The sequence below is a fragment of the Lipophrys pholis genome (genome assembly GCF_963383615.2).
Source record: "Lipophrys pholis genome assembly, chromosome: 6".
NCBI lineage: Eukaryota > Metazoa > Chordata > Actinopteri > Blenniiformes > Blenniidae > Lipophrys > Lipophrys pholis.
The window spans coordinates 33,070,851-33,096,164 of NC_137629.1; the positions used below are offsets into that span (position 1 = coordinate 33,070,851).

At 45.7% G+C, this 25,314-nt stretch overlaps 1 protein-coding gene across 7 annotated transcripts in view; it reads right to left on the reverse strand.

Annotated features, from left to right (window-relative positions):
- Positions 1-224: 224 nt before the first annotated feature.
- Positions 225-25,314, reverse strand: part of fam13b (family with sequence similarity 13 member B) — a 70,088-nt gene continuing 44,998 nt past the window's right edge. For 2 of the 7 annotated variants that reach the window (XM_080466440.1, XM_080466441.1), the window contains exons 8-24: positions 15,166-15,210; positions 12,384-12,467; positions 11,667-11,793; positions 11,062-11,159; positions 10,861-10,903; positions 10,499-10,628; positions 9,810-9,881; positions 9,302-9,584; positions 8,833-8,974; positions 8,354-8,456; positions 7,641-7,841; positions 6,804-7,018; positions 4,900-4,983; positions 4,726-4,821; positions 3,842-4,230; positions 3,592-3,693; positions 225-3,100 (exon numbers count right to left, since the gene is read on the reverse strand). In XM_080466440.1, coding sequence (XP_080322566.1) covers positions 2,977-3,100; positions 3,592-3,693; positions 3,842-4,230; positions 4,726-4,821; positions 4,900-4,983; positions 6,804-7,018; positions 7,641-7,841; positions 8,354-8,456; positions 8,833-8,974; positions 9,302-9,584; positions 9,810-9,881; positions 10,499-10,628; positions 10,861-10,903; positions 11,062-11,159; positions 11,667-11,793; positions 12,384-12,467; positions 15,166-15,210 — 2,338 coding nt within the window. In that variant the 3' untranslated portion in view covers positions 225-2,976. Of the gene's footprint in view, positions 3,101-3,591; positions 3,694-3,841; positions 4,231-4,725; positions 4,822-4,899; positions 4,984-6,803; positions 7,019-7,640; positions 7,842-8,347; positions 8,457-8,832; positions 8,975-9,301; positions 9,585-9,809; positions 9,882-10,498; positions 10,629-10,860; positions 10,904-11,061; positions 11,160-11,666; positions 11,794-12,383; positions 12,468-15,165; positions 15,211-25,314 lie in introns of all 7 variants that reach the window. The other 5 variants (XM_080466442.1, XM_080466443.1, XM_080466446.1 and 2 more) reach the window with 5 other exon arrangements.

Here is a 25,314-nt window from a genome sequence, read left to right on the forward strand (position 1 = left end):
AATGAGCTTTAAAGTGGAGAACAGGTGTAACTTGTAACTAACTGAAGTTAAAATGTTCCAATATTTAAAAACAAAAATGAATTTATGTATTCCAGTATTAAAAAATTGAATTTATTTGTAGTTTAAAAAAAACATGTGTTGGCATAGTCCACATGTATGTTGTGGTTTTATTTTGAAGTGCGGTGTCAGCTGGAGGGATTAGACTCAGGAAACTGGAGAACTGTTGTGGCAAGCTTGTAAAGTTTATTTTCACGTGTCAATGTTTTGTTACTGATTGTATTTTCTCATCTTTTTTTAGTCAATGAAGAAACAGAAACATTCACAAAGTAAGAAAAGACATTTATATAGATACACACGATATATGGATGGGATTAAAACGGAGAGGATGACGTGTGTGTGTGTCACGTGAAGCTCATAGTACACAGACACGTGGCGCAGGTGAGTTTTACCTGTGCTGCAGACACAATGGAAAACACCAACAGAGACTTTAAGAAGTGGAGACGAGGAAAGAAAAAAAAGCCCCTCGGAGACGACGTCTCGTTTCCAGATTAAAACTGGAACGTTCCAGACCGTCGTCGCCTCTTCAGACACATTTTGGTTTTCAGCAGTGGAGCAGCGGTAAAAACACACCGAGTCAGCAGAGTGAGAGACACTCCAATAAAAAAAATACTCAAAGAAAAACCAAACAAAGAGACATTGTACTGCGGACGATCACACACTGCGGGGCTGAGGGGGTGTGTGTGTGAGTGTGTGTGTGTGTGTGTGTGTGCATCTCCAAAAATTACAAAATCAATGAAAAACATGATTTGACAAGTTTGAAAAATAAAACATCTGATCGAAGACACGAACGTAGAGTTTCTTTTATTTTGAAGCACAAATGATTTCTTGGTTTTTTTTTTCAGTTAAAAAAACCAAGAAATGTTGTGGTGTTTTATAAATAAAGTTGAATTGAATAAAACAAACTTTAAAATAACAGGCTTGAATGATTTCATCTAGGATGTTTAAGTTTCACTCCTTGTAAAATGAAATTGTACATTTTTTTGGAGATGCGCCTGCAGATTTTAAAAGTAAGAGCAGGTTTTATTCCCAGAGTTCAGACTGGCAGGATCAATCCAGGTTTAGTTCACTGAAGTTTTCACGTCACGTTCTCGTGAAGGAGGAACTCAGTTAACTCCAGATAGAAGTCAGGATGAACTGAACCTGTCAGTCCAGACTGAGAATCTAATCAGATTATTCTCTCACACACACACACACACACACACACACACACACACACACACACACACACACACACACACACACACACACACACACACACACACACACACACACACACACACACACACACACACACACACACACACACACACACACACACACACACACACACACACACACACACACACACACACACACACACACACACACACACACACACACACACACACACACACACACACACACACACACACACACACACACACACACACACACACACACACACACACACACACACACACACACACACACACACACACACACACACCTCTTCACCCGTTATGACCTGATGCCTTTTTTTTAAATTTATTTTAAAAACCTCCACACAAAGAAAACTTTTATTATTGCTTCTTCTTCTTCTTCATGGCACAAACAATGGAAACAATACGTCATGTTTTTTTTTTCTCATACTATTATGTTCTGGTTTGGCCATGCAAGCTCACTACAGTACTGCTTCTAGTAGCTTATATTACAGAACAGGCTGGTTTTACAGTTAGTGAGTAGATACAAAAGGAGTATTTATTACTGTCAGTATCACACAAATGAACGCTTATGATAGTTTTTAGCAATATTCAGCATTTAAAAAAAAACAACACATTCTCAGGGCATCACAAATGTAATGAACCGGAAAGAAAACGGGGCCAAACGTGATGTTTGAAATAATTTAAACATTTCTGACATTCATTCCTTCGGGTGTTAATTTTTTGTAATTTTTTTTTGAAATTTTATGTACAGTATATATTTATATTTGTATAGAAGTAGTGCCTCAGTTTCTAGAAATACAAAGGAAAACACACACAGAAGGGCTGCATTCGGCGAATGCTGTGCAAATAACATCTTTGTACATCAAACCTGTGAACAAACCGAAGCCTCCGAACGTCGCGCCTCGTCCTCCACGGACCCGCCCTCATTCCACCTGCCAGCAGGGAATCGAACCCAGGACCCCCGTGCCCCACGAACGCTCTCTCTCTCTCTGCCTTTGTTAAAAAAATAAATCAGTGCTGGCAGTGTTGGCACCTCACAGACTCAACCTGCTCAGACCACCTCCACTTGCTTTTCGCTCTGTTTTGGGTTCGGCGAGGAGAAACGGCGTGGACCAGATACTGGCGCCTCGTCGCTTCTAGTTTTATCCCCGACGTGACGCGACGCAGCGCGACGCGACGCAGCGCGACGCAAAGGAAACTCTGACGGACCTGATCGCTAAAAGAAAACGCAAAGGAAACTGATGAAGGAGTGAATCTTGTGTCGATAAGAACCAACGATTCTCGTCTCCAGGAAACAAACGTGTCGGGATACTTTTTAAAACAAAAACACCCAAAACTTGTGTGAATGAAAGTGTGAAGGACGTTCGGACGGCGGCGAGTCCGGACGTCCAACAAGAGAAAGAAACTCAACAAAAACAGTCTGAGTGAAAGTGGAGGTCCGTGTGTGTGTGTGTGTGTGTGTGTGTGTGTGTGTGTGTGTGTGTGTGTGTGTGTGTGTGTGTGTGTGTGTGTGTGTTCATGTTGTGGATGAATCTTCAACTTTCTGGTAAAAATACTCTGATAAAATCATGGCGAAAGCTTCAAACGTCTTCAGGTTCTTTGAATTTGGACCAATAAAACATTTTAAAAGTTTTGGGGTTTTATTCGAGCTCCTCGTCCTCCAGCGTGACGCGACGCAACACTGCCCCCTGCAGGGGGAGGGAGGTGACGCGGGTCAGATGGACTTGGAGGAGTCCTGTTTGCTGATGAGGACTTCCAGGAGGCGGAGCTTGGCCTTGATCCTCTTGTACTCCCGGTACTCCTCCAACATGGGCACCCGGTCCTCCTTCTGCACGTTTCTGGACCAGAGAGGATGAAGAGGAGGAAGAGGAGCAGAGGGACGGTTAGCAGCTCTTCATTTGATCTAAGTTGTAGTTTTTATAAAAATTTAAATGTAAGACATGAAAGTTTCTTCAGGTCAGTTTGAAGTTTTGAAAGTGTTTTTCATTAAACCATAAATGTTTGTATCTGTTGGACTCAAGGTGGCAGTATGGAGTCAGTGTGTTTATGTAGAGTGTGTGTGTGTGTGTGTGTGTGTGTGTGTGTGTGTGTGTGTGTGTGTGTGTGTGTGTGTGTGTGTGTGTGTGTGTGTGTGTGTGTGTGTGTGTGTGTGTGTGTGTGTGTGTGTGTGTGTGTGTGAAGAGTCGTGTGTTTTCTTCTTGAAGCTGCTCATGTTGTGTGAACTTGCTGCTGCTCTGGCGCCCTCCAGTGGTGGAAGCTGGAGTGACACTGGAGGATTGAGTGAACTGAGCTGACATTGACCTGAAGGAGGGAGAGTCGCGGCTCCTACCTTCCGTTATGTTGATAGAAATGTTCCTCGAACTCTCTGATGGTCTTCCTCAGTTTCTTCTTCTCTGCTCGGGTCTTCCACAGCTGTTCCAGCAGCTCAGGCCTAGGGGGCGACGGAGAGCAGGACGTCACAATGAGAGCAAGAACATTAGTAAAGTGTGGTGGAGGATCATCAGGGCCTGCAGCTCGGTGTGTGTGTGTGTGTGTGTGTGTGTGTGTGTGTGTGTGTGTGTGTGTGTGTGTGTTCTCACATGGACGAGGCGTTGGAGCTGGACAGCCTCAGGTCCAGGGCTAGCCTCCCTGAACCCTCCTCCACCTTGTCCCTCATGGCCCGGTCCTGGTCCCGGTCCTGGTTCTGGGTCTTCAGCAGTCCGTCGGTGGGACTCATGAAGTCGACGGCCATGATGACCTCGGGACTCTGCATCTCTCCGCCGCTGCTCTCGGCCTCCTCCTCCTCTTCCTCCTCCTCCTCCCGGTCCTCCTCCTGCTGCCGCTCTTCCTCCTCCTCTGCTCCTCCGCCACCTCGGTGCTCTTCCTCCTCCTCCTCCTCCTCCTCTTTGATCTCCTCCCAGAAGTGGGCCGTCTCACCCTCGATGATTGGCTGCAGGGTCTGACTCCGCCTCTTGCTGGAGGGCGACACCTGCAGGAGACGGAGGGTCAGTGAGAGCACAGGACAGGTGGAGGTGGAGGAGCAGGTGGAGGAGGATAAGGTGGGGTGGAGGTAGAGGACAGGAGGAGCAGGAGAAGGTGGGGTGGAGGTGGAGGAGGACGACAGGAAGAGCAGGTGGAGGGGGAGAAGGTGGGGGACAGGTGGAGGTGGAGGAGGACGACAGGAAGAGCAGGTGGAGGGGGAGAAGGTGGGGGACAGGTGGAGGAGGAGGAGGACAACAGGAGGAGCAGGTGGAGGGGGAGAAGGTGGGGGACAGGTGGAGGAGGAGGAGGACAACAGGAGGAGCAGGTGGAGGGGGAGAAGGTGGGGGACAGGTGGAGGTGGAGGAGGACGACAGGAAGAGCAGGTGGAGGGGGAGAAGGTGGGGGACAGGTGGAGGAGGAGGAGGACAACAGGAGGAGCAGGTGGAGGGGGAGAAGGTGGGGGACAGGTGGAGGAGGAGGGGGGGGCCGGGTGTGAACTCACGGTGACGGGGGTGATGCTGACTCTGGTGAGCATCTGCTTGACCAGCCGGTAGCGGTCGTACAGCGGCTTCACCACCAGACGCTCCTCTCGGGTCACCTGGAGAGGTCAGAGGTCAGAGGTCAAACACGTCACCACGGCGACACTCAGCAGGACCAACAGGAAGTCATGACGTACCGGCCGGCCGTGCAGCCCTTCATAGTGCAGCAGGTTCTTCTGCAGGACCGTCTTCTCACAGGACAGCTGCTCCTTCGTCATCTTCTACAGAGACCAACACACTCTGGTCATTCATGTTCAGGTTACAGTGAAGGAAGGAAGGAAGGAAGGAAGGAAGGAAGGAAAGAAGGAATGAAGGAAGGAAGGAAGGAAAGAAGGAAGGAAGGAAAGAAGGAAGGAATGAAGGAAGGAAGGAAGGAAGGAAGGAAGGAAGGAAGGAAAGAAGGAAGGAAGGAAGGAAGGAAGGAAGGAAGGAAGGAAGGAAGGAAGGAAGGAAAGAAGGAAGGAAAAAAGGAAGGAAGGAAGGAAGGAAGGAAGGAAGGAAGGAATGAAGGAAGGAAAGAAGGAAGGAAGGAAGGAATGAAGGAAGGAATGAAGGAAGGAAAGAAGGAAGGAAGGAATGAAGGAAGGAAGGAAAGAAGGAAGGAAAAAAGGAAGGAATGAAGGAAGGAAGGAAGGAAGGAAGGAAGGAAGGAAGGAAGGAAGGAAGGAAGGAAGGAAGGAAGGAAGGAAGGAAGGAAGGAAGGAAGGAAGGAAGGAAGGAAGGAAGGAAGGAAGGAAGGAAGGAAGGAAGGAAGGAAGGAAGGAAGGAAAGAAGGAAGGAAGGAAGGAAGGAAGGAAGGAAGGAAGGAAGGAAGGAAGGAAGGAAGGAAGGAAGGAAGGAAGGAAGGAAGGAAGGAAGGAAGGAAGGAAGGAAGGAAGGAAGGAAAGAAGGAAGGAAGGAAAGAAGGAAGGAAAAAAGGAAGGAAAAAAGGAAGGAAGGAAGGAAGGAAGGAAGGAATGAAGGAAGGAAAGAAGGAAGGAAGGAAGGAATGAAGGAAGGAATGAAGGAAGGAAAGAAGGAAGGAAGGAAGGAAGGAAGGAATGAAGGAAGGAAAGAAGGAATGAAGGAAGGAAGGAAGGAATGAAGGAAGGAATGAAGGAAGGAAGGAATGAAGGAAGGAAGGAAGGAAGGAAGGAAGGAAGGAAGGAAGGAAGGAAGGAAGGAAGGAAGGAATGAAGGAAGGAATGAAGGAAGGAATGAAGGAAGGAAAGAATGAAGGAAAGAAGGAAGGAATGAAGGAAGGAAAGAAGGAAGGAAGGAAGGAAGGAAGGAAGGAAGGAAAGAAGGAAGGAAGGAAGGAAGGAATGAAGGAAGGAAAGAAGGAAGGAAGGAAGGAAGGAAGGAAGGAAGGAAGGAAGGAAGGAAGGAAGGAATGAAGGAAGGAATGAAGGAAGGAAAGAATGAAGGAAAGAATGAAGGAATGAAGGAAGGAATGAAGGAAGGAAAGAAGGAAGGAAGGAAGGAAGGAAGGAAGGAAGGAAGGAAGGAAGGAAGGAAGGAAGGAAGGAAGGAAGGAAGGAAGGAAGGAAGGAAGGAAGGAATGAAGGAATGAATGAAAGTCACAGTTCAATCTTTGAAGATGCAGGATGTGAAAGTTAAACTTCTGTAGTGTTTTGGGCGTCCGTTTCCACGACAACGGTTCATCTGAGTCTTTACGTAAACTAACAGCACCCACTAGTGGCCCGGCCTGAAAACCACATGGTTTTCAGTGATTCTGCCGTTTCACATTTACGCTCAATGTTTTGAAAACAATGTTCGTTTCCATGGAAACGTTTCTGAAACAAAAACAAAACGATGCGTTTTCACTCCTAAACGACGTCGACTGAAGCTGCTTCAGTGTTTTTCCTCAGACTTTGATTTCTTCTGCTGCACAATGAGACAGAAACTGTATCCGAGTGACTCACCACATCACCTTGTGGTGCAAAGTGGCATTACAAGACTAATCCTGCTGCACCTGCCTGATTAAAAACATTTTCAGGTTCTTGTTCCACATTTTAAGCCTGAAAAAGTTGAATATTGTGTTTTTGTGGAGCCGCCTCACCTTGATGTCGTCCGGCCAGCCGTCCTCCGCCTGCTTCCCTTTAACCCTCCGCTGGATCAGCTCCAGCGTCTCCTCCCTGCTGGGACGAGGACCTTTGACCTCTGCCGCCGCGTCGAAGGTGCTCTGGTCCAACGTGGAGCCGAAGCTTTTGGGCAGAGTGTTGCTGCGAGGACGCGTCTGAGGGCCCAGCTCGATCTCTGCGCGATGTTTGGCATCTAAAAAGAAGAGGAAGGGACAAATTCACCAGGACAGACGGGGGAGAAGGTGGAAAGGAGCCGAGACGAGGACACAACGAGACGGGACAGAGACACGTCACACATGCAGGTTTCATTAGGAAGCTGCGTCTGTTAGTCTGAGCCAAACACAAACAAGACAAACTACAAGCTGTTCCTCAACGTATCACAGCCGCCTCACCAGAGGAAACTACCGGCAGTCTGACTGGACGGTTTCAGGGTCTCATGCTAAAGTGCTTTCACTTAAATAATCATAACCTTTTCATCAGGAAGAAGGACACTTCATTACAGTGAGATTATTACTGCTTCTTTTAAAAACAAATGAAAAATATTAAACAAACATCACCGCGAGGCTTTTACAGGTCCTTCTAACTTTACACGTTTCAGGGAAGAACAACGATGAAAGGCAGTTTGGACTGGAGAACAGTGATGTTGGGTTAACTGAGGTTTAACTGCACTATGAAAACATTAAATTATATTAAATTGACGTCTAACCCAGAGAAATCTGTCCCTCCACCCTTCCTGCCCGAGTGTCTTTGAACAGGAAACAGCAGAAACATGGAGGCTTCAGAGTTTGTCTACTTACTGAGGACTTTGTACTTACTGAGGTGAAACGGTCTAGAGCTCAGGCTTGAGTAGGGGAGGAGGGGGAGGGTGAGTGTGTGATGGGGGGGTGAGCAGACGGAGGAGGAAGAGGAGGAGGAGGAGGAGGAGGAGGAGTAGGAGGGAGCGTGGTGGCGTCTGTGTGAATGGAGCAAAGCCTGGTGCCTCAGCGTGCTTCTGGGTAAAAGGTGGTGCTGGCGTCCTGGTTGGCCGATCAGTCAGTCAATCAATCAATCAATGGGTCGAGGAGCGAGGGAGGAAAGTGGAGAGCGGGTGCTCGAGGTTATTGGTTTTCAGGTTTGATTTCTTTTTTGAGAAACACTTGGTTCTCCCAGGAGGAGAAGCCGTCCTCTTTCAGAGGAGGACGGACGTCCTGAGGCTCCTTCAGTACGGTGAAACACTGTAAACCCGTTTGTTTTTAAACCGATTCCTTCCAAGATCTCATGTGTTTGTGTTTTAGTTCTGTTTCACCTTACTGAAGTCACCTGCAGGTCAAAAACGAAGGTTCACAAGGACGCAGCAGCACATCGGAGGGTGGACGACCAATGAGTGTGTGAGAGCTTCTGTTAGAGCAGCACAACATGCAGCGCTGCAGACACTCCACCAGGGGGCGCTACTGTGCACACACACACACACACACACACACACACACACACACACACACACACACACACACACACACACACACACACACACACACACACACACCTCTACCTTTGATCTGCCGGCGGATCTTGGTCAGGTCGGTCATCCATTTCAGCACTTTGGGGTTTGCGGCTTTGTCTCCGTGAGACGGCTGCAGACAGGAAGCACCGAGCTGCAGTTAGTTCACAGAAGAGGTCAAAGGTCAAAGTAATCAGACGCAGGATTTACTGCGCGTTACTGCGAGGAAAGTCTCAAAAGTACTGAAATGTGAACATTATCCTTCAGCTGCCTGAAACAAAAACAACGTGAAGTGAATGTGACCTTGGAGGTTTACAGGTTTTTGTTTTTACAGTAATACTCGACTCAAGTCGTTTCCTTTAAAACACAATATTCAAGAAAAGCAGCAAATCTCCTGAGAACAGCTGAAAACATCCTGTGAACCTGAATTCACCTTCAAAACACTCTGCTGCGGGGACGCTTAACTAAAAAGGATCAACTTGGTGTTCCATCGACTCATTATCTAAATCACTGCACCTTCCTGAACTGACCTTATAGTTCCTCTCCTTCTCAAACTGCTCTTCAAACTGCTTGATCTTCTTCTTGAGATGCTGAAGCTTCTTGGTGAGTTGGTGAGTCACAGAGTCTCCGCCTCTCATCGCCTCTTTGGAGCCGAACGAGGCTCTCCTCGGCCTGAGGACACAAGAGTGAGCCGGCTCAACACACTCCTCACACACACACTCCTCACACACACACACTCCTCGCACACACACACTCCTCGCACACACGCACACACACACACACACACACACACACACACACACACACACACACACACACACACACACACACACACACACACACACACACACACACACACACACACACACACACACACACACACACACACACACACACACACACACACACACACACACACACACACACACACACACACACACACTCCTCACACACACACACACTCCTCACACACAGTCCTGGAGGTCGTAGCTCTGGTACCTCTGTGCTTTGGTGGGTGAGGTTGCGTCGGCGTCCTGCTGGAGGAACCGCTGGGCTCCATGAGCGCCGAAATCCAGAAAGCGACGCGCCAGGAGGTGATGGTGAGAGCGGGAGGAGGAGGAGGAGGGGGGGGAGTCGCTCTGCCCTCCCTCCCCCTCGTCCTGCTCGCCGTCCTCCTCCAGCAGCAGCAGCGGCGGGAGAGGAACCATGCGGCCGGCCAGCGGGGAGAGCTGCGCCTCGCCACTGTCGTCGTCCTGCCAGGATTTAAAGGCTGGAACAGGATCTGAAGGAGAGAGAAGACTTCCTGTTATCTGGAGAAGAAATGAAAACCTACAACTACTGTGTTCAGTCTGAATGAGCTGCTGCAGGAGCAGCGACGAGAGGAACCAGAGAGGAACCAGCCGGGAACCAGAGAGGAACCAGAGAGGAACCAGAGAGGAATAGAGTGGAGGGGGATGATTGGAGGGAATAGAGTGGAGAGAGGGAAGACAGATGTAGAAAAACTGACCTTGGCCTTCTTTCTGCAGATGCATACATGAGAAGTCGATGGGAGGGAGATGGAGATGGAAGGGGGGTGATGCTGCTCGGCGGGGAGGAGGAGGAGGAGGAGGGAGAGAAGAGGGAGACTGAAGTCAATCATTCACCGACATTCATTCATTCATTAAAGTTCCAATCAGAGGAGGAAGGAGAGTCATTAGAGGAGAAAGCAGTTTAAACCAAAGCTTTAGGAACTAGATGGATGTGAATGTGATGAAGACAGAATCTATGACGACGTCTCCCTGGAAGACACTGGGTTCTGTTCCCAGTCCAGCAGTAACACATCTTAACGTGGCAGAATGAACCATTCCAATTCATAAAAACTAGGGGCGCTGCTAAATGTGAGTAAAAACCAAATGCAGTGCAGTAAAAATCTAATGAACTGATTAACTAACCCAAGTCCACCTTAAAGAACACGTCAGATGTAGAAACAGATATTTCACCACTTTATGGAAAATATTGGCTCTGAATTTGATGTCTGAGTTAGTTTGAAGTGAATCAACTCCTTTTAATGTGGAATCCCACTGATTAGTTTTCCTGATCTGGGTATGAGATATTGTATTTTTTAATTATTTAGTTTTCTTTTGTTCTTTGCTTCCTCTGTGTTTTTCTCTGCAGGTCCTGTGCTTGAAGCTGCCGAATGTGATTTTCCCTGCGTACCTTCCCAGGGGCAGTCGGGGAAGAGTTGGAGGTGGGGGTTGTGGGCGGAGCCGGGTGGGCACAGCGTCAGGTGGTTCCTGTTTGTCTCGCTGGTGTTGGCGTTCTGGTCACAGCGGCAAGACCTGGAGTCCTGGATTTCAGAAGATGGAGTCACAAAGGCAGCGAAGAAGTGCAGAGGAAGAAGAGACGGGAATAAAGGGGGAAAAGCAAAATGCAGACGGAGATTAAACTTCATCAAATGAGTCAAAAGGTGAGAAGAAAACCAACAGTAACTAACTTAACTCTGCGTCTGAGATGCCAACAGTAAAAAGTCATAGTGAAAATGGAAGGTTCTGCTTTGTGATTTACTGTCACAAACTTACACAGGTGATGGTGACGGAGTTCTCACAGGTTTGATCCTCCAGCCTGAACACAAACACAAACACAAGCAACACTTCAAATTCTGACTTTTCCTCCAACGTCAGAACTCATCAGGTAAAACCTCTGCAGATCTCATCAAGCCTGTGCAACACAACTGAGAAAGTTTGTCATGAAAAGGAGGAGAAACGCAAGCTGAAGCTCACCTGGCCGTGTTCAAGTTGTTCTCCGCATCGACAACAACTTCAGCATCCAGGTCCATACCTGAGCTCTCCTCCAGGGCGGCGACAGAGTCCAGTGAGTCCTGTGAGAAGCAAGAATCAAAGATTCATTTTCACTTTATCCAGCGTCGGGTCACATCTAAGTCGACGACGTCCCACGTTCAGGTACACAGTGGAATAAAGACGGACAGGTGGAGGACAGGTGGAGGACAGATGGAGGACAGGTGGAGGACAGGTGGAGAACAGGTGGAGGTGAAGGCTGGACTCTGTGATCAAATCCAAAAATAGAGAATCTGCACAAGTTTTCTGCTTCTGACAGAAAACGGTCAAAATACACAGAGCAGCAACTTGTTGTTTATGGGGGTGGTTATATTGTTATGGCTGATTGGTGTAAGAGAAGAACTCCCTCTTGTTCACCAAGATGTTCTCAGGGGTGTCGTGCTCTCAGAGGAACTGAAGATGTTTGCTCAGGGTCGGGAATGTGTGCGTTTGTGTGTGTGTGTGTGTGTGTGTGTGTGTGTGTGTGTGTGTGTGTGTGTGTGTGTGTGTGTGTGTGTGTGTGTGTGTGTGTGTGTGTGTGTGTGTCTTACTTGTGAGTCTTTCATGAGCTGCTCCTGTGCGAGGCTCTCGTCCTCCTCCTCCTCCTCCTCCTCGTCCTCGTCCTCTCCAGGTTGTTTCTCCTCCTCTTCATGGTCTGCAGACTCACTGGGACTCACTCTGGAGTGAAAACACCCATGAAGCAATGAGAAGAGTTAAATCACAGATTCAATCAAAACTTCTTGCTGAAAGCAGCTCTGTTGCTAAGCAGAGCCAAGCTGTTAATGCCAGTGTGATCTTCAGGTGTGTGTGTGTGTGTGTGTGTGTGTGTGTGTGTGTGTGTGTGTGTGTGTGTGTGTGTGTGTGTGTGTGTGTGTGTGTGTGTGTGTGTGTGTGTGTGTGTGTGTGTGTGTGGCGGCTGCCCAGTGAGCAGCTGCTGCCCTCTGCATGTTTGCTGGTAACCTGAAGCGTGGAGCATCTGTACACCACCTTCACTATTCCAAATGTTTCTTTAAAGTGGCCCGGGTTGCTTTTCTCTGCAGCAGCAGGTGAGTCTGCAGGATGTTTCCAGGAAACTCGCCTCGCGCTGCATTTTGTTTAACATAACGGTTCTGTGTGGCGGCAGGAGAAACACTCCTCCCTTTAATTACTTTATTTCCCCCCAGATATTTTAGTGACACAAGTCAAAGCTGGAGCGAGTCTCAGAACATTTGACATGAATTCCATGAATTTGAAGTAAAAGACGGAGGAACTATGAGTCCATGTCTCACCCCTGGCTGAGCTCCTGCTCGATGGAGGATTTCAGATCGTAGAAATGTTGCTCCACTGCAGCTCTGATGGTTTGTTGAATTATTCTGTCAAAACACAAGAAAAACAACATCACTGATAAAAGTCACTTTTCTCTTCCTGTTTTTCTGTGCGGTGAAATGAATGTGTGATAAAAGTGTCTTTACATGTTTTGAGCTCGGATTAAAGCTGGGTGTGTTTCTAAGCTGACCACTGAACCATTTTCACAGCACAGCTTTAATCTGGTATGTTTTTAATATTCTCACTGAGTAACTGAGTTCAGTCCATCTGGAAGGAGAGTGAAGTGCGACAGCTTTGTTTCTCAGACCATCTGAGTCGAGAACAAAGTTTACTAAACTGTTCTGGGACGAGATCCTGTAACCATCTTTTTTTATTTGGGCACCATCACTCCATTGAAGGAACATTTCCACTACTGCATTCAAAACAAATCCAAGAAAACCTGAATGAAGAACCCCAGACCCCAGCTTTCAGACTCTGGGTCTTTTTGCGTGGAGCTCAAATTTGCACAATTATATGAAATTATATAAAATAGCAGCTATTCCTACTTTTCTGTTACATAACATGAACATCAATCAATATAATTATAAAGCTATGTGACCACACTAAGAGATAATACCTTGAAGTTAATAATTCAAACGTGTTCAGACACTCTTAATGTTTCTATTCTGAGAGAACTCCTTATAAAGTCAATGAGCTGATCTGATTCCAGGAGGATAAACGAAGTTTGAACTGGAGTCGGAGAGGAGCTGGAGGAGCAGGTCTGTAGAAGGTCAGAGAGGAGCTGGAGGAGCAGCAGGTCTGTAGAAGGTCAGAGAGGAGCTGGAGGAGCAGCGAGGTCAGAGAGGAGCTGGAGGAGCAGCGAGGTCAGAGAGGAGCTGGAGGAGCAGCGAGGTCAGAGAGGAGCTGGAGGAGCAGGTCTGTAGAAGGTCAGAGAGGAGCTGGAGGAGCAGCGAGGTCAGAGAGGAGCCGGAGGAGCAGCGAGGTCAGAGAGGAGCTGGAGGAGCAGCGAGGTCAGAGAGGAGCTGGAGGAGCAGCGAGGTCAGAGAGGAGCTGGAGGAGCAGCGAGGTCAGAGAGGAGCTGGAGGAGCAGGTCTGTAGAAGGTCAGAGAGGAGCTGGAGGAGCAGCGAGGTCAGAGAGGAGCCGGAGGAGCAGCGAGGTCAGAGAGGAGCTGGAGGAGCAGCAGGCCTGTAGAAGCTCTCCGACCTTCAGCTGATCTCAGGATTCACCAACTACAAGCTGTTTGCTGGACTTCATCTGTGTGATTTTATTGATTTTAATGTGTTCCTCCAGCAGAACCTCTCTTAGTAGAAAAAGCTGGTAACCATATAACCATAATCCAAGAGAACAATTGTTCTTATCAGAGGAAGAAAAACTCCACTGAGCATAACAGATGGATTTATGATACTCGGGGCTACAAGGTTTAGAACTCCAGACAAGTTTAACGCCACTAATTAATTAAATGTTTTTGAACTTTGAAACCAGAGTCAGAAGAAAGAACTTTCTAAAGAAACCTGAGGAGAACCTGAACAGAACCTGAGGAGAACCTGAACAGAACCTGAACAGAACCTGAGGAGGACCTGAGGAGAACCTGAACAGAGCCTGAGGAGGACCTGAGGAGGACCTGAGGAGAACCTGAACAGAACCTGAGGAGGACCTGAGGAGAACCATAAAGGTGTGGGGAGAACAAGCAAACAAACTAAAACATCTGAGAGCTTCAAACCGTTAAACTCCAGGCCTCGATTTGCCAGTGCAGCACTTCACCACCACGGTGAATATACGAGTCAATGTAGTGAGTCAAATGAGCGTAAATAAAGCAGAAAGTAAAGACCATCTAAACATTGTGAATTCAGTCATTCTTAGATTTGATCATTTTCTTCAGCGTCGTTTCCAAGAAAAAGTGAAGCATTTGTAGAAATTCAGATTCACTTTGTGAGTTTATTATTTAATGTAAGAGAACAAAGAGCAGAAATTATTACGGGAAAGAAATGAAGGCGTTAAAACGGATTTTCCCTCTATGGCCATGTGTTGCTCTTTAAAACGAAGGCACATGTAAACAAAGAAACTGTCAAAGAGCTGAGGAAGAGGAGGAGGAAGAGGAGCTCTCTCAGATTTAGAAATCAGAGCAGAAAGATGATCTGTACCTTCAGAAACGGATGTCCATTGTTAGAAGTATTGGATTGTGATTGATTGAGGTGAAGCTCACTGCCACAGCACAATGTGTTGATGTCCTCTGATGATGTCATTTAACACGAGGCCTTACTGATGGAGGTGTGAGAGTCTCTGACCTCTGACCTCCTCAGACTCACAGCAGCAGTAATGTGGGCTGGCTGCTTCCATGTGGTGCAGAGAGGAAGCAGAAGCCTGACCGTCATGTGATGAGTTCACGTCCTCGAGGCGAAGGAGGAACCAAACCGTGGAAAACGCTTCAGATTCGCTTCATCATCAAAACCAGGCCGGCTCTCCTCTTCATTTCTAATCTCTTCCTCTCCACCTCCGCCTTCTTTTCAGACTCATTTATATGAGCAGATGGTCTTTTTCTGCTTCAGCTTCATCTCTTCCTCGCTCATTGTTTGCAGCTTCTCCGATCAGTATCTTACTATAATGTATAAATTCAACAGCTTGATTTGAGATTCTTACAATTCGTCATATATAAACTGACTAAAGATATTTTCTACAGTTTAGTCCGAATTTATCACAACTAAATGTGATTTTGTGATGCATCATGTGTGTGTGTGTGTACTTACTCGGCAGAGTCGGCAGGCAGGATGGATATGGAGGAGAGGTGGGAGCTGCAAGGAAGAAAAGACAACAGTTAGAACATCATGTACTTCACCACGCTCACATGACCTTGAAAAGTGTGTGTGTGTGTGTGTGTGTGTGTGTGTGTGTGTGTGTGTGTGTGTGTGTGTGTGTGTGTGTGTGTGTGTGTGTGTGTGTGTATTTATACTCTTATAATTGTAACATATCTTTAATACACAGTGAACTTAGATAATCTGACACAAACACGTATAATAAATGTGAGGAAAGAGGAAGAAGTACAGTTGTGACAGCGTGGCTGAAAGTGAACCAGAAAACACTGAAGCTGATTCACACACACTATTTATCCAGTCACACACACACACACACACACACACACACACACACACACACGCACACACACGCACGCACGCACGCTGGAAATAAACGTCCTTCAAACAGAAACCTCCTACTTTTACTCTTCAGTACAACAGAGTAAGGACAGTTTCAGGTACTCCAGGTGCCAAATCAAGGTTTTTATAATAAAGAGTGTTTCTTTGTTCGGGGCTCTCATACAGTTCAGTGTTAAATAACATTATTATTTAGAGAGAAGAAAACAACAACAACCTTATTCTGACTCATGAGACATTTGTTCTCAGGATGGCAGTCAACATGGATTAATGTATTTAATATATTACTACTACTTCTACTACTACTAGAAAGTCTGCAGAAACAACAATCACACCGTTCAAGTGGCAGCAGATTTTTATTTAGGCTGCAAGAAGCTGCTGATCTGATCAGTGTCATGATGTGTTTGGTCTTCAGTGTGTGTGTGTGTGTGTGTGTGTGTGTGTGTGTGTGTGTGTGTGTGTGTGTGTGTGTCTGAGATGTGTCTTGACACCGTTTCACACACTCACTGACAGGCATGTTGCCAGGTTTATATAATACTCCTACAGCACAAGGTCATTGAAATTATGCCCAAGTGCCTGTGCGTCTCGTACAGTGTGTGTGTGTGTGTGTGTGTGTGTGTGTGTGTGTGTGTGTGTGTGTGTGTGTGTGTGTGTGTGTGTGTAGCAGTCAAAGTCAGCTTATTAGAAAAACAACAGCTGATGTTATGCAAGCTTTTCTGTGCATTTGTCCTTTAACATCAATCACACACACACACACGCACCCCCCCCACCCCCCCCACCCCCCCACCCCCCACCCCCCCACCCCCCCCGGTGGATCAATATGAGCTGAATTATTAATTGAAGACGATGTTTTCAATCCCTCTTCTTTCCAGCTCTTCGTCTCTTTGATCCCGTTTCCTTCACACTTTTAATTCCTCCTCACTTCTTTACTTTGTTGTTTACTTCCACGTTTCTTTCACCACCATTGTGCTTTACACTAAAACTCTGCCTCCGCCTGCTCATCTTTCATTACTCTTCTGTCCTGCACCTCCCTCCGGTGTAACTCTCATCTCGTATTCCCTTTGTGACACTGGAACCTCCATGTGTGCGATAGCGATTAAAAAAAACAACTGTTAGAGTGTATTGTCTAACATTGTCTAACATTGAACTGAAAGAAGATACAAAATGAAATAACATGAGAAAACAGTTTATCTTTTACTGTCCTGCTTCAGTGATTTAACAGATGACATAGTTGTGTAACAGTTACTTTGGTTCTGGATTCCTTCAGTTCTCCACCTGCTTTCTTTAAATCTGTCCTTTCCCCTGCAGAGCCTCTTCTGATTCAATCTGACAGCAGCTCTCCTCCAGGGCCGCTGGGTGGATCTCTAACAATAGATCCTCCACGGGGCCCTTCAGGTTGCATAACGGCCCCGGGCTGCAAAGATAAAGTCTAATCTCACAAGATTTTACCCTGAAAGACTGAAACAGAATGTGATGGAGGCTTCCTGAACCTCCCCGAGCAGATAAAACACATTTCTCTCAGAGCTGGCGGAGCCCTGGAGGGTCAAACATGAGGCTCTTATCGGGCCCTTCAGGGCCGGTTCCCCCCGAGCCGGGACACCGCCAGCAGAGACAGAACGTTTGGTGATGTGAGGACACACGTACAGATTCCCCTCAGTAATGAAACCCAGCAGCCAGAGTAAGAAATGTATTTCACACCATGAACATAGAAAGAATTCATATTCTATTTTCACTGCAGCATGTCGACATTATTCAAGCCTCCTCATCACTTAGTGCTTCACATTAATGACAGAAAGTTGGTAAAAACTGCCCGTTTCTTCACCTTTTATGAGTAAATTCTCTACGACTTTGTATATTTACTGCTTCTTTTCCAATAATGGAGCAATGTGCACTTGTTTTGTATCAAATTCATTTGATTAAGATGAATTAATTATTTCACAGCTTCGTTGCTTCACCTTTATAACTTTCTAAATGGATTAAAATGCTATTTATTTATGGCATTTATATTGTGTAATGATATCAGTTTTAAAGTGTGAAACTAATCAAAATAACACATTTTTAAGGCTCTATAGTCTAAAGAATCATGTGTTGTTGGTCTCTGTGGATTTCTGTGAAATATTTATCAATTTATACATTTATCATTTATTACAATGTTGTTTGCAAAGGTTCCACTCTATATGATGTGTACAATATACATTTAATCTTGTAAAAGCATTTAAGTAAGTCAAAGTAAAATATTATGAGAAATGTAAAATAGTTTTCATGAACTTAAAAACTTTAATCAAACTACAACTCTCTCGATGTATTTAATCATGGTTAAAGGACAATTTGCAATATTGTAAATACAAATTAAAGAAACCTTGAAAAAAAATAAAGTTAACTGAAGTTAAACTGAAACAGCAAGTAGCAGATCAATCTTGTAATTCCACATTGTACCACAAGATGGTGTAGTGAGCCAATTCTTTCCACCTTCCTTCATGAGAAAAAGAAAAAGAAACATTTCTAAAATGCTGAGGAAGTTACTGCTGCTGCCACGCGATGCAATAAAAGTAACCTGATACAAAAAATGAAAACTAAATTAAATTATCAGTTAAACTGCGACTGCACCGACTACAAAGCTCATTTCTTTTTTGGCAGAATGAAAAATGAGAAGGACTGGAAGTTCAGCTACATCAGAGAAATATTTACCTGGACAGGTACGTCTGATGTGTGGGATTATAGATCAAAAGCAATGAACCAAACCGTGGAATGATAATAATTTGTGTAAAATATGCAGTGATAGGACAAACCAGAGAAAAACTCAGAGATAACGACGCAACAAAGAGAAACTGAGGTTTTCCACTGGGTGCCAAGTGTATCAAGGTCGCAGCAGCTGGCCGATTTCAAAGGTGCGCCAAGTAATCAGATTAGATTAAGTCCTCCAGCCACACAGATTAGAGCTGGAAGCATCATGGGAGTCAGGCTCCCAGCAGCAGGTCTGCTGGCAGCCACACTGTGGCGCTCCAGACACGACCTGATCACTGCGTCTGAACAGCTTATTGATCCGATCTGATCCTCCAGCCATCCTGGATGTTAATGGTCTGATGGTACGCTCATTTAATTTAGATTAAAAAAATGAAACAACACATTTAAAGCAGCGGTGTTAGCTGAAGCTACAGACTACAACCCGGCTTTCTTCAGTGCAACAAATTGATAAATAGATTCTGAAAATACTTCCTCACCACCCGCAGGAAAGGGTCTTAATGGTGTAATGTGATCTGGGTGACGGTGCTCAGACTGACACCCCCACCACCCGGAGACGGAGAAGAGGGATGGAGGGATGGAGGGATGGAGGGAGGGATGGATGGATTCTGAAAATGTTGCACTTCTGAAGTGACTTCAAAACTGAAGTGAAATCCTCTTCCCGCTGCCTGTTTAGTTTTAGATGTTAGCCACGGTGTTTGCGTGACACTTAAAAAGATTTAACTGATTATAGTGAGATTACACTCCAGGACGGAGCTACAGGATCGTTTTTCCACAACAACATTTTCAAATGAAAACACAAAACTTTGGTTGTGGTTTGGGCGTCCGTTTACATGACAGCGGTGCTCAGAGCCCCTGATAACTCAACTGATGGAACTATTAGAGAAAGCTGCGACTCCACCATCGTGCAAACGAGGGAAAACAAAACTCAAACGTTCGGGATCCGTTTGTGTGTAGACGGCGGAAACGCTGCTAACCTGCATGCGCACCACGGCCATAGTAAATAGTTCTGCACATGCTCAGATGAACAACTACAACATTTGCCTCCAGAGTGTCATGACGCCCGTCCATATTCTCCTGGGACACGGTACTTTTATTTTGACAGTCACCGTAATAATCCACACAAATGCCTGTGTACTCCCATTGTTAATGTTTACAGCGTGTTGTTCTCTGCTCACGTGTGTGTTTGGTTTCATTACAAAAACAACCAACAGCGCCAACTTGTGGTCCAACATGAAAACATCCATTTTCAGCGTTTCTGCTGTTTCCGTGGAAACGAACAACCACAGCCAGGAAAGCCTCTGCTGAACATACAGAACCAATGTGCCTCAACATTTATTGATCACCCCGACCTGATCAGACATCACCTCCAGGATCGTATTCCCTCTCAAACAGTGATCTATAAACTCCCGGTGAAGGTGTTTAACCACCACGGTCACATGAAAGTGAAACATGGACATAAATACAGTTTGTTGAATTTATTCTAAAAGGTTTGTTTTATGTGGCTTGAATTCGATAATGCAAAGAAGTATTATTTGCACTTCAAACATGAAGGAAAGCCTCATGAACTCACATTCAAAAACAATTGGTGGAGTTAAAACCACTATGATCTATGAGTTTCTTTATTAATGACACATTTAAAATGAGACGTTTAACCTAGTTAACGGTTTTGTCTCGTCATGTCGCAGCTTCAATTTCCCCCGTTGGGTATTTTTGCTTCATATGGGTCAATCCAGGTTGGACGTTCGACTCGAATCAGCAGTACTTTAAGTTGTTGTGTAATACTATCAGCCCCTAAACATACAGGCCCTACATGTATATCACATTTATAGGCCAGCGGTGTGAGTTTCACATGTTGTGGAGCTGAAGCATGCAGCGAAGTGTCAGCTGACCGCAGACTGAACAACAAATAGTTTAGAGTCAGACTAAATGAACTGTGGTGAACAGACTCCGTGTACGATTTACAATTATTCAGAGGTGCACCTATAAGGAAACATGTGATGCTGATAAACATTGATCTGATTAGATAACGTCCAACATCAGGCTCTCCTAGATGAACTACAAACTCATTGAAATGTTTCTCTTCAGCAAAGCTACAGAAAGAGGATATGAAATGATGTTAGGTGAAGTCAATACCGAGCTATGGGAAGTGGCAAACTTATTACAACTTTATATTTTATGTTGTTTGGCAGTGAGGTGATATTTTACCGACGTGTTTGATAAAGTCATAAAAAAAGAAAAAAGGTCACAGACGGTGAATAAACCGAAAAAAAAAGAAGTAACTACCATTTCTTATATTGCCTAAAACCTGACTGGCACTTTCTGAGAGGAAATACACAGCCATGTGTGTGTGTGTGTGTGTGTGTGTGTGTGTGTGTGTAACTTGGAGGTTAGTTGCGATTCTGCCGAGTTGCTGTTGTCAGCAAAGTTAATTCAGCTGTGCTCGGAGGAAATACAGACTGCAGCAGTACACACACACACACACACACACACACACACACACACACACACACACACACACACACACACACACACACACACACACACACACACACACACACACACACACACACACACACACACACACACACACACACACACACACACACACACACACACACACACACACACACACACACACACACACACACACACACACACACACACACACACACACACACACACACACTTCCCGGGATTATTACCTCCTTCAGACAAACACGGTCTGTCTGTTTAACCCTTCCCCTCCCCGATTCCACCTCCTGCAGTCACTGACAGTCGCTCAGAAGCATCATCCCATTACTATCGGACTCTCTGCCTCTGGACAGAAAACATTTATTGTCGTCGACGTCGGGGCCAAGAAGCCGTCACAGCCGCTGGCGGCACAACTCAAACCAAGTCAGAGATTTAAGATCTACTCGGATTCCTGCTCGATTGTTTGTTTCATCTGTTGTAATGCACTTGAAATGATGGAAGACTGTTGGAGCTCTGCTGCATTCATTTCCTCTAAGTAACCCAAAGCCTCCTCCTCATCTCTCTGGAGGTTGTCACTGCTCCAGCAGGGCGAGGGGAACCGATGCACAGTTAATGATCGTCTGCATAGAAAATACTGTTTTCAAGCAGTCCTTTAACACGCACACAGACTCGTGAAGAAACACTGCCGAGGACTTAAATATTACCTTTATTCATTTAAATCTAGAACATCCCCTACAGCTCATGGTGAAGTCACAACAAGCCCCCAAAAATATACATGTATTAATTAATTTATCCATCGATCTACTTTGTCACACCTCTTCATGCCGCTCACAGTCACAGAGGGGCTGCAGCCCCTCACAGCTGATTATTGGTAACGTCACCAGCCATCACACGTTCTCATTTATATTCACAATCAACCTCAAACATGGTTTTGGAGAACGTGCAGATTCCACAGAGAGGCTCCCAGCCCAGACTCAAACCGGCAACCCTCAAACTGTCAGGAGAGACTTCTCCACGGAAAAGGGTCACGACAGTAACTTTAGCGCGCGCGCACCCCCCCCCCCCCCCCGGTCATCATGTGGCCAACACGTAACATCAGCTTCATCTTCACTTTCATCATGACTCCACATTTCAATAAACACGTAAAACAAGTTCATTTCCTCCGACACTGATTCATCTCACCAATAATTCCTTTCACTTTTTCCATCCAACTTTCATTCTCTTCATGCAGATCCCCACCAAATTATTATTATTTTTAAATCTTTCAATGAGATACATTTGCGATTCATCCATTCATTCACTCCAGAAATCATAAATTCCAGCTGGACTTGAGAAGTTACATAACCCAGATGTTTACCTCTGCAGCAGAACACCACAGGCCATTCTCATTTTTCCAGCTGTGATCGTCCCTTTGTTTTGGTGGTTTTATCCCAGCGGAGGATCTCTGGAGGGCGGTTATCTTCTTCCTCTTCAGTAAATAGCGCCGACTTATTACAGCCGCTCGTATTTTGTGAAAGTCCCAGAATGGAGAGAGTTTGACTTGTAGCCGAACTCCGTAGATTCTGTTCTTCTCCTCTTGTTAACTACTTGACACATCTCCTGGAGGAGCCGGATCCTCTCTGAACTCTCAGCCTGTGTGTGTGTGAGTGTGAGTGTGAGTGTGAGTGTGAGTGTGTGTGTGTGTGTGTGTGTGTGTGTGTGTGTGTGTGTGTCAGCCTTGTATTGGAGGGTCAGGTTATCCCAGCTGAGCACTCTGAGGCATGGACGTCAGGACAAGCAGGTCAAGCAGCAGAGCCGTTTTATAGCTATGGTGCATACTGTGGAGTCCTCTGAACTGCTCTGTGTGTGTGTGTGTGTGAGAGTGTGTGAGAGTGTGTGTGAGTGTGTGTGTGTGAGTGTGTGTGAGTGAGGCTGTCTCACTCTGCACTGTCTGAGAAAGTGCTGCAGTAAACATCCACAGCTCTGCTCAAATATACGAGCTTCTGATGTAACCAGGCAACAACCCCGGGAGAGCCAATGGGACGGGAGGGGCAAGATGGGGGAGCCAATGGGAAAGAGGCAACGAGCCGCATGGGCCAATCGTGGGGCAGCAAGTGGGAGGGGGCTACTTTTTGTTTTATCCACTCAGCACCGACCATAAACTCAGCAGTTATTGCACTGAGGAGAGTAGTGCGCACACACGCATCTTAAAAATAAAATAATTAAGAATATGTTTATCATACATGATGTTTAGATCCCTGGTGCAGCGGCGGACAGACGACTTGAACCACAGAGAGGGTCTGGGTCAATTGTGGGAGCGTCAGAAGCTTCTGGTCTGAAAGGAGCCGGCGCCTCTGCCTCCGCCTCCGCCTCCGCCTCCACCTCCGCCTCCACCTCCACCTCCACCTCCACTCCTCACTGATGTAGTTTATTGAAAAGAGAAAAGGTTGAACTGAGTGACGCGGTGATAAAGTGTTTGTATGAAGCCACTGTGGTCCAGTGGTCATGATTCTTACCTGCCGTGTGGAGACGAAGGTTCGAGTCCTCGTCGGTGCAATAATTTATTTAGACATGTTTAGTTAATTTTAAAGACACTTATTTATTTTTATTATTTTAAATCTGCCATTCTCCAGTATTTTTCCGTGTAAGAGGTTAGAATCGATATAAGCAGTGTTCTCTCCATCTTTATGTCCAGAGGGTTTTGTGGGAAACGGGTCCAAATGGCTCTTTGAGTGCTGAAGGTCTCGACCCCTGGACCCCCTTTCTCTATGAAATGTTGCGTTCATTGTTTTTGCTGAGATTAATAGAAGTGTTGAATATTGATATTATCCGTTTCCCACCTGGTTAAGTCATTGTTGATAATTATCATTAATGTGACCAGTGTCTTCACATAGATGAGCATTATAAATAATAATAATAATATATAATTAAAGGCAAACTTGTTATTTCAGAGGAGTGCGTCAAACTGGTAGCCCTTCGTATGACTCGGTACCTATGAAGTAGTTCTCAGTTTCAAAAATTTGGTGACCCCTGAGCAAGACACACACCCGCTAGACCTCCACCCACTAGATACGCACCCGTCTGACATACACCCGCATGACATACAACCATCAGACATCACCCGCCTCAACTTGTCAGCGTTGCAGGAATTCCTCTGAAAACTGGGTGACAAGAAGGACTGGGTGAAACCAGCTTGGTTCACGAATCATTAACAGTTCTATTATCTGGTGTTATTTCTCAACTCGAAACTACTAGAACTTTTAACTTTATCTGATGTGACAAACGCAGGTCAACACTGAGGCTCCACCAGCAATCAGCACACTTGTTTTCCTCCTGCGGAGAACGTGAGTGCTCTTCGGAAAGCCACACGGATCAGATGTACCAGGACCGTGGGTGAGAACTGATAGAGCCAGACGAGTGCCGTTATCTAGGTCAGCTACTGTATCACGTTACACATTGTGCCCATTATTGGTGCTCCAGCTTTGATACAGCCCAGAAGTGAAGGGGAGGAAGGGATGCAGGGAATGAGAAGGGGCCTACTTCAACTTGAATTACTGGTTGTACACAACAGTCATGACAACTGGACCAGAGCAAAAACAAGTTATTTCCTTTAGTGTCAATCACAGAGGGAGAAGCCACCAGGAGTCATCAAGTAGGTCAGAGCATCAAAAGTACACAGCTGACGCTCCTATGTGACCCATTTCCTGGCTTTACGACCATGTGCTGCTTAAAGACACATATCATATCCAACATAAGATAAGTCATGGATGTGCTCATGTAGGACAAGAAACCCAGGAACCCAAGAGTTGATGGCCATACTTTATAATGTGCTTAGTTCTTTGATCGCCACATCCACCTGATCATACACACTGATACATACTCCCTCCAGTGTCCTGCCCATGGGAATCAAACCAATAACCTTAGGAGGGGAATTCAAGACAATCCACTTCACCAACGGCGCCACAGTCACCACACAAGCAGGAAACACAGACAACCTGAGTCTGTTAGAAGACGTTTGTCTTCAAACACAGAAACATTCGACTTTCTCTAAAGCAGAAGTTGAAAACATTTTATTCTAACCATGAACACTTTCCACGTGTGGTCATCACATGATGATGACGAAGATTTAAGACGCTCCTGAGACTAACGTTAAAATGCAATGAATGAAGCTGAAGTGGCAATAATGAACTGAGACCAAATTTCCCGAACATGGCTGAGCGGCAGGTTTGACTTTGCCGTCTCACACAAGCGAGGTCAAAGGATTGAAGAGCGGCTGTAACGAGGAGATAAAAATAAGCTTTTCATTGAGCTGATGAAGTGTGAGGAATCCCGTCTGTTTACAGGAGCCTTGTGAGGAAGAAATCCTGTTCATCAGAACTAATGCCAAGATAATAACACAAAATATATTTTACAACTTGAGTCAATTTGTACTCACAAACAAACCAACCAGCCATAACATTATAACCACCTGACTAAGGCTCCGTTTACACGACAATGTTTCAAGTGAAAATGCATCATTCTTGGGTTTTCGTTTCAGAAAAGTTTCCTGTT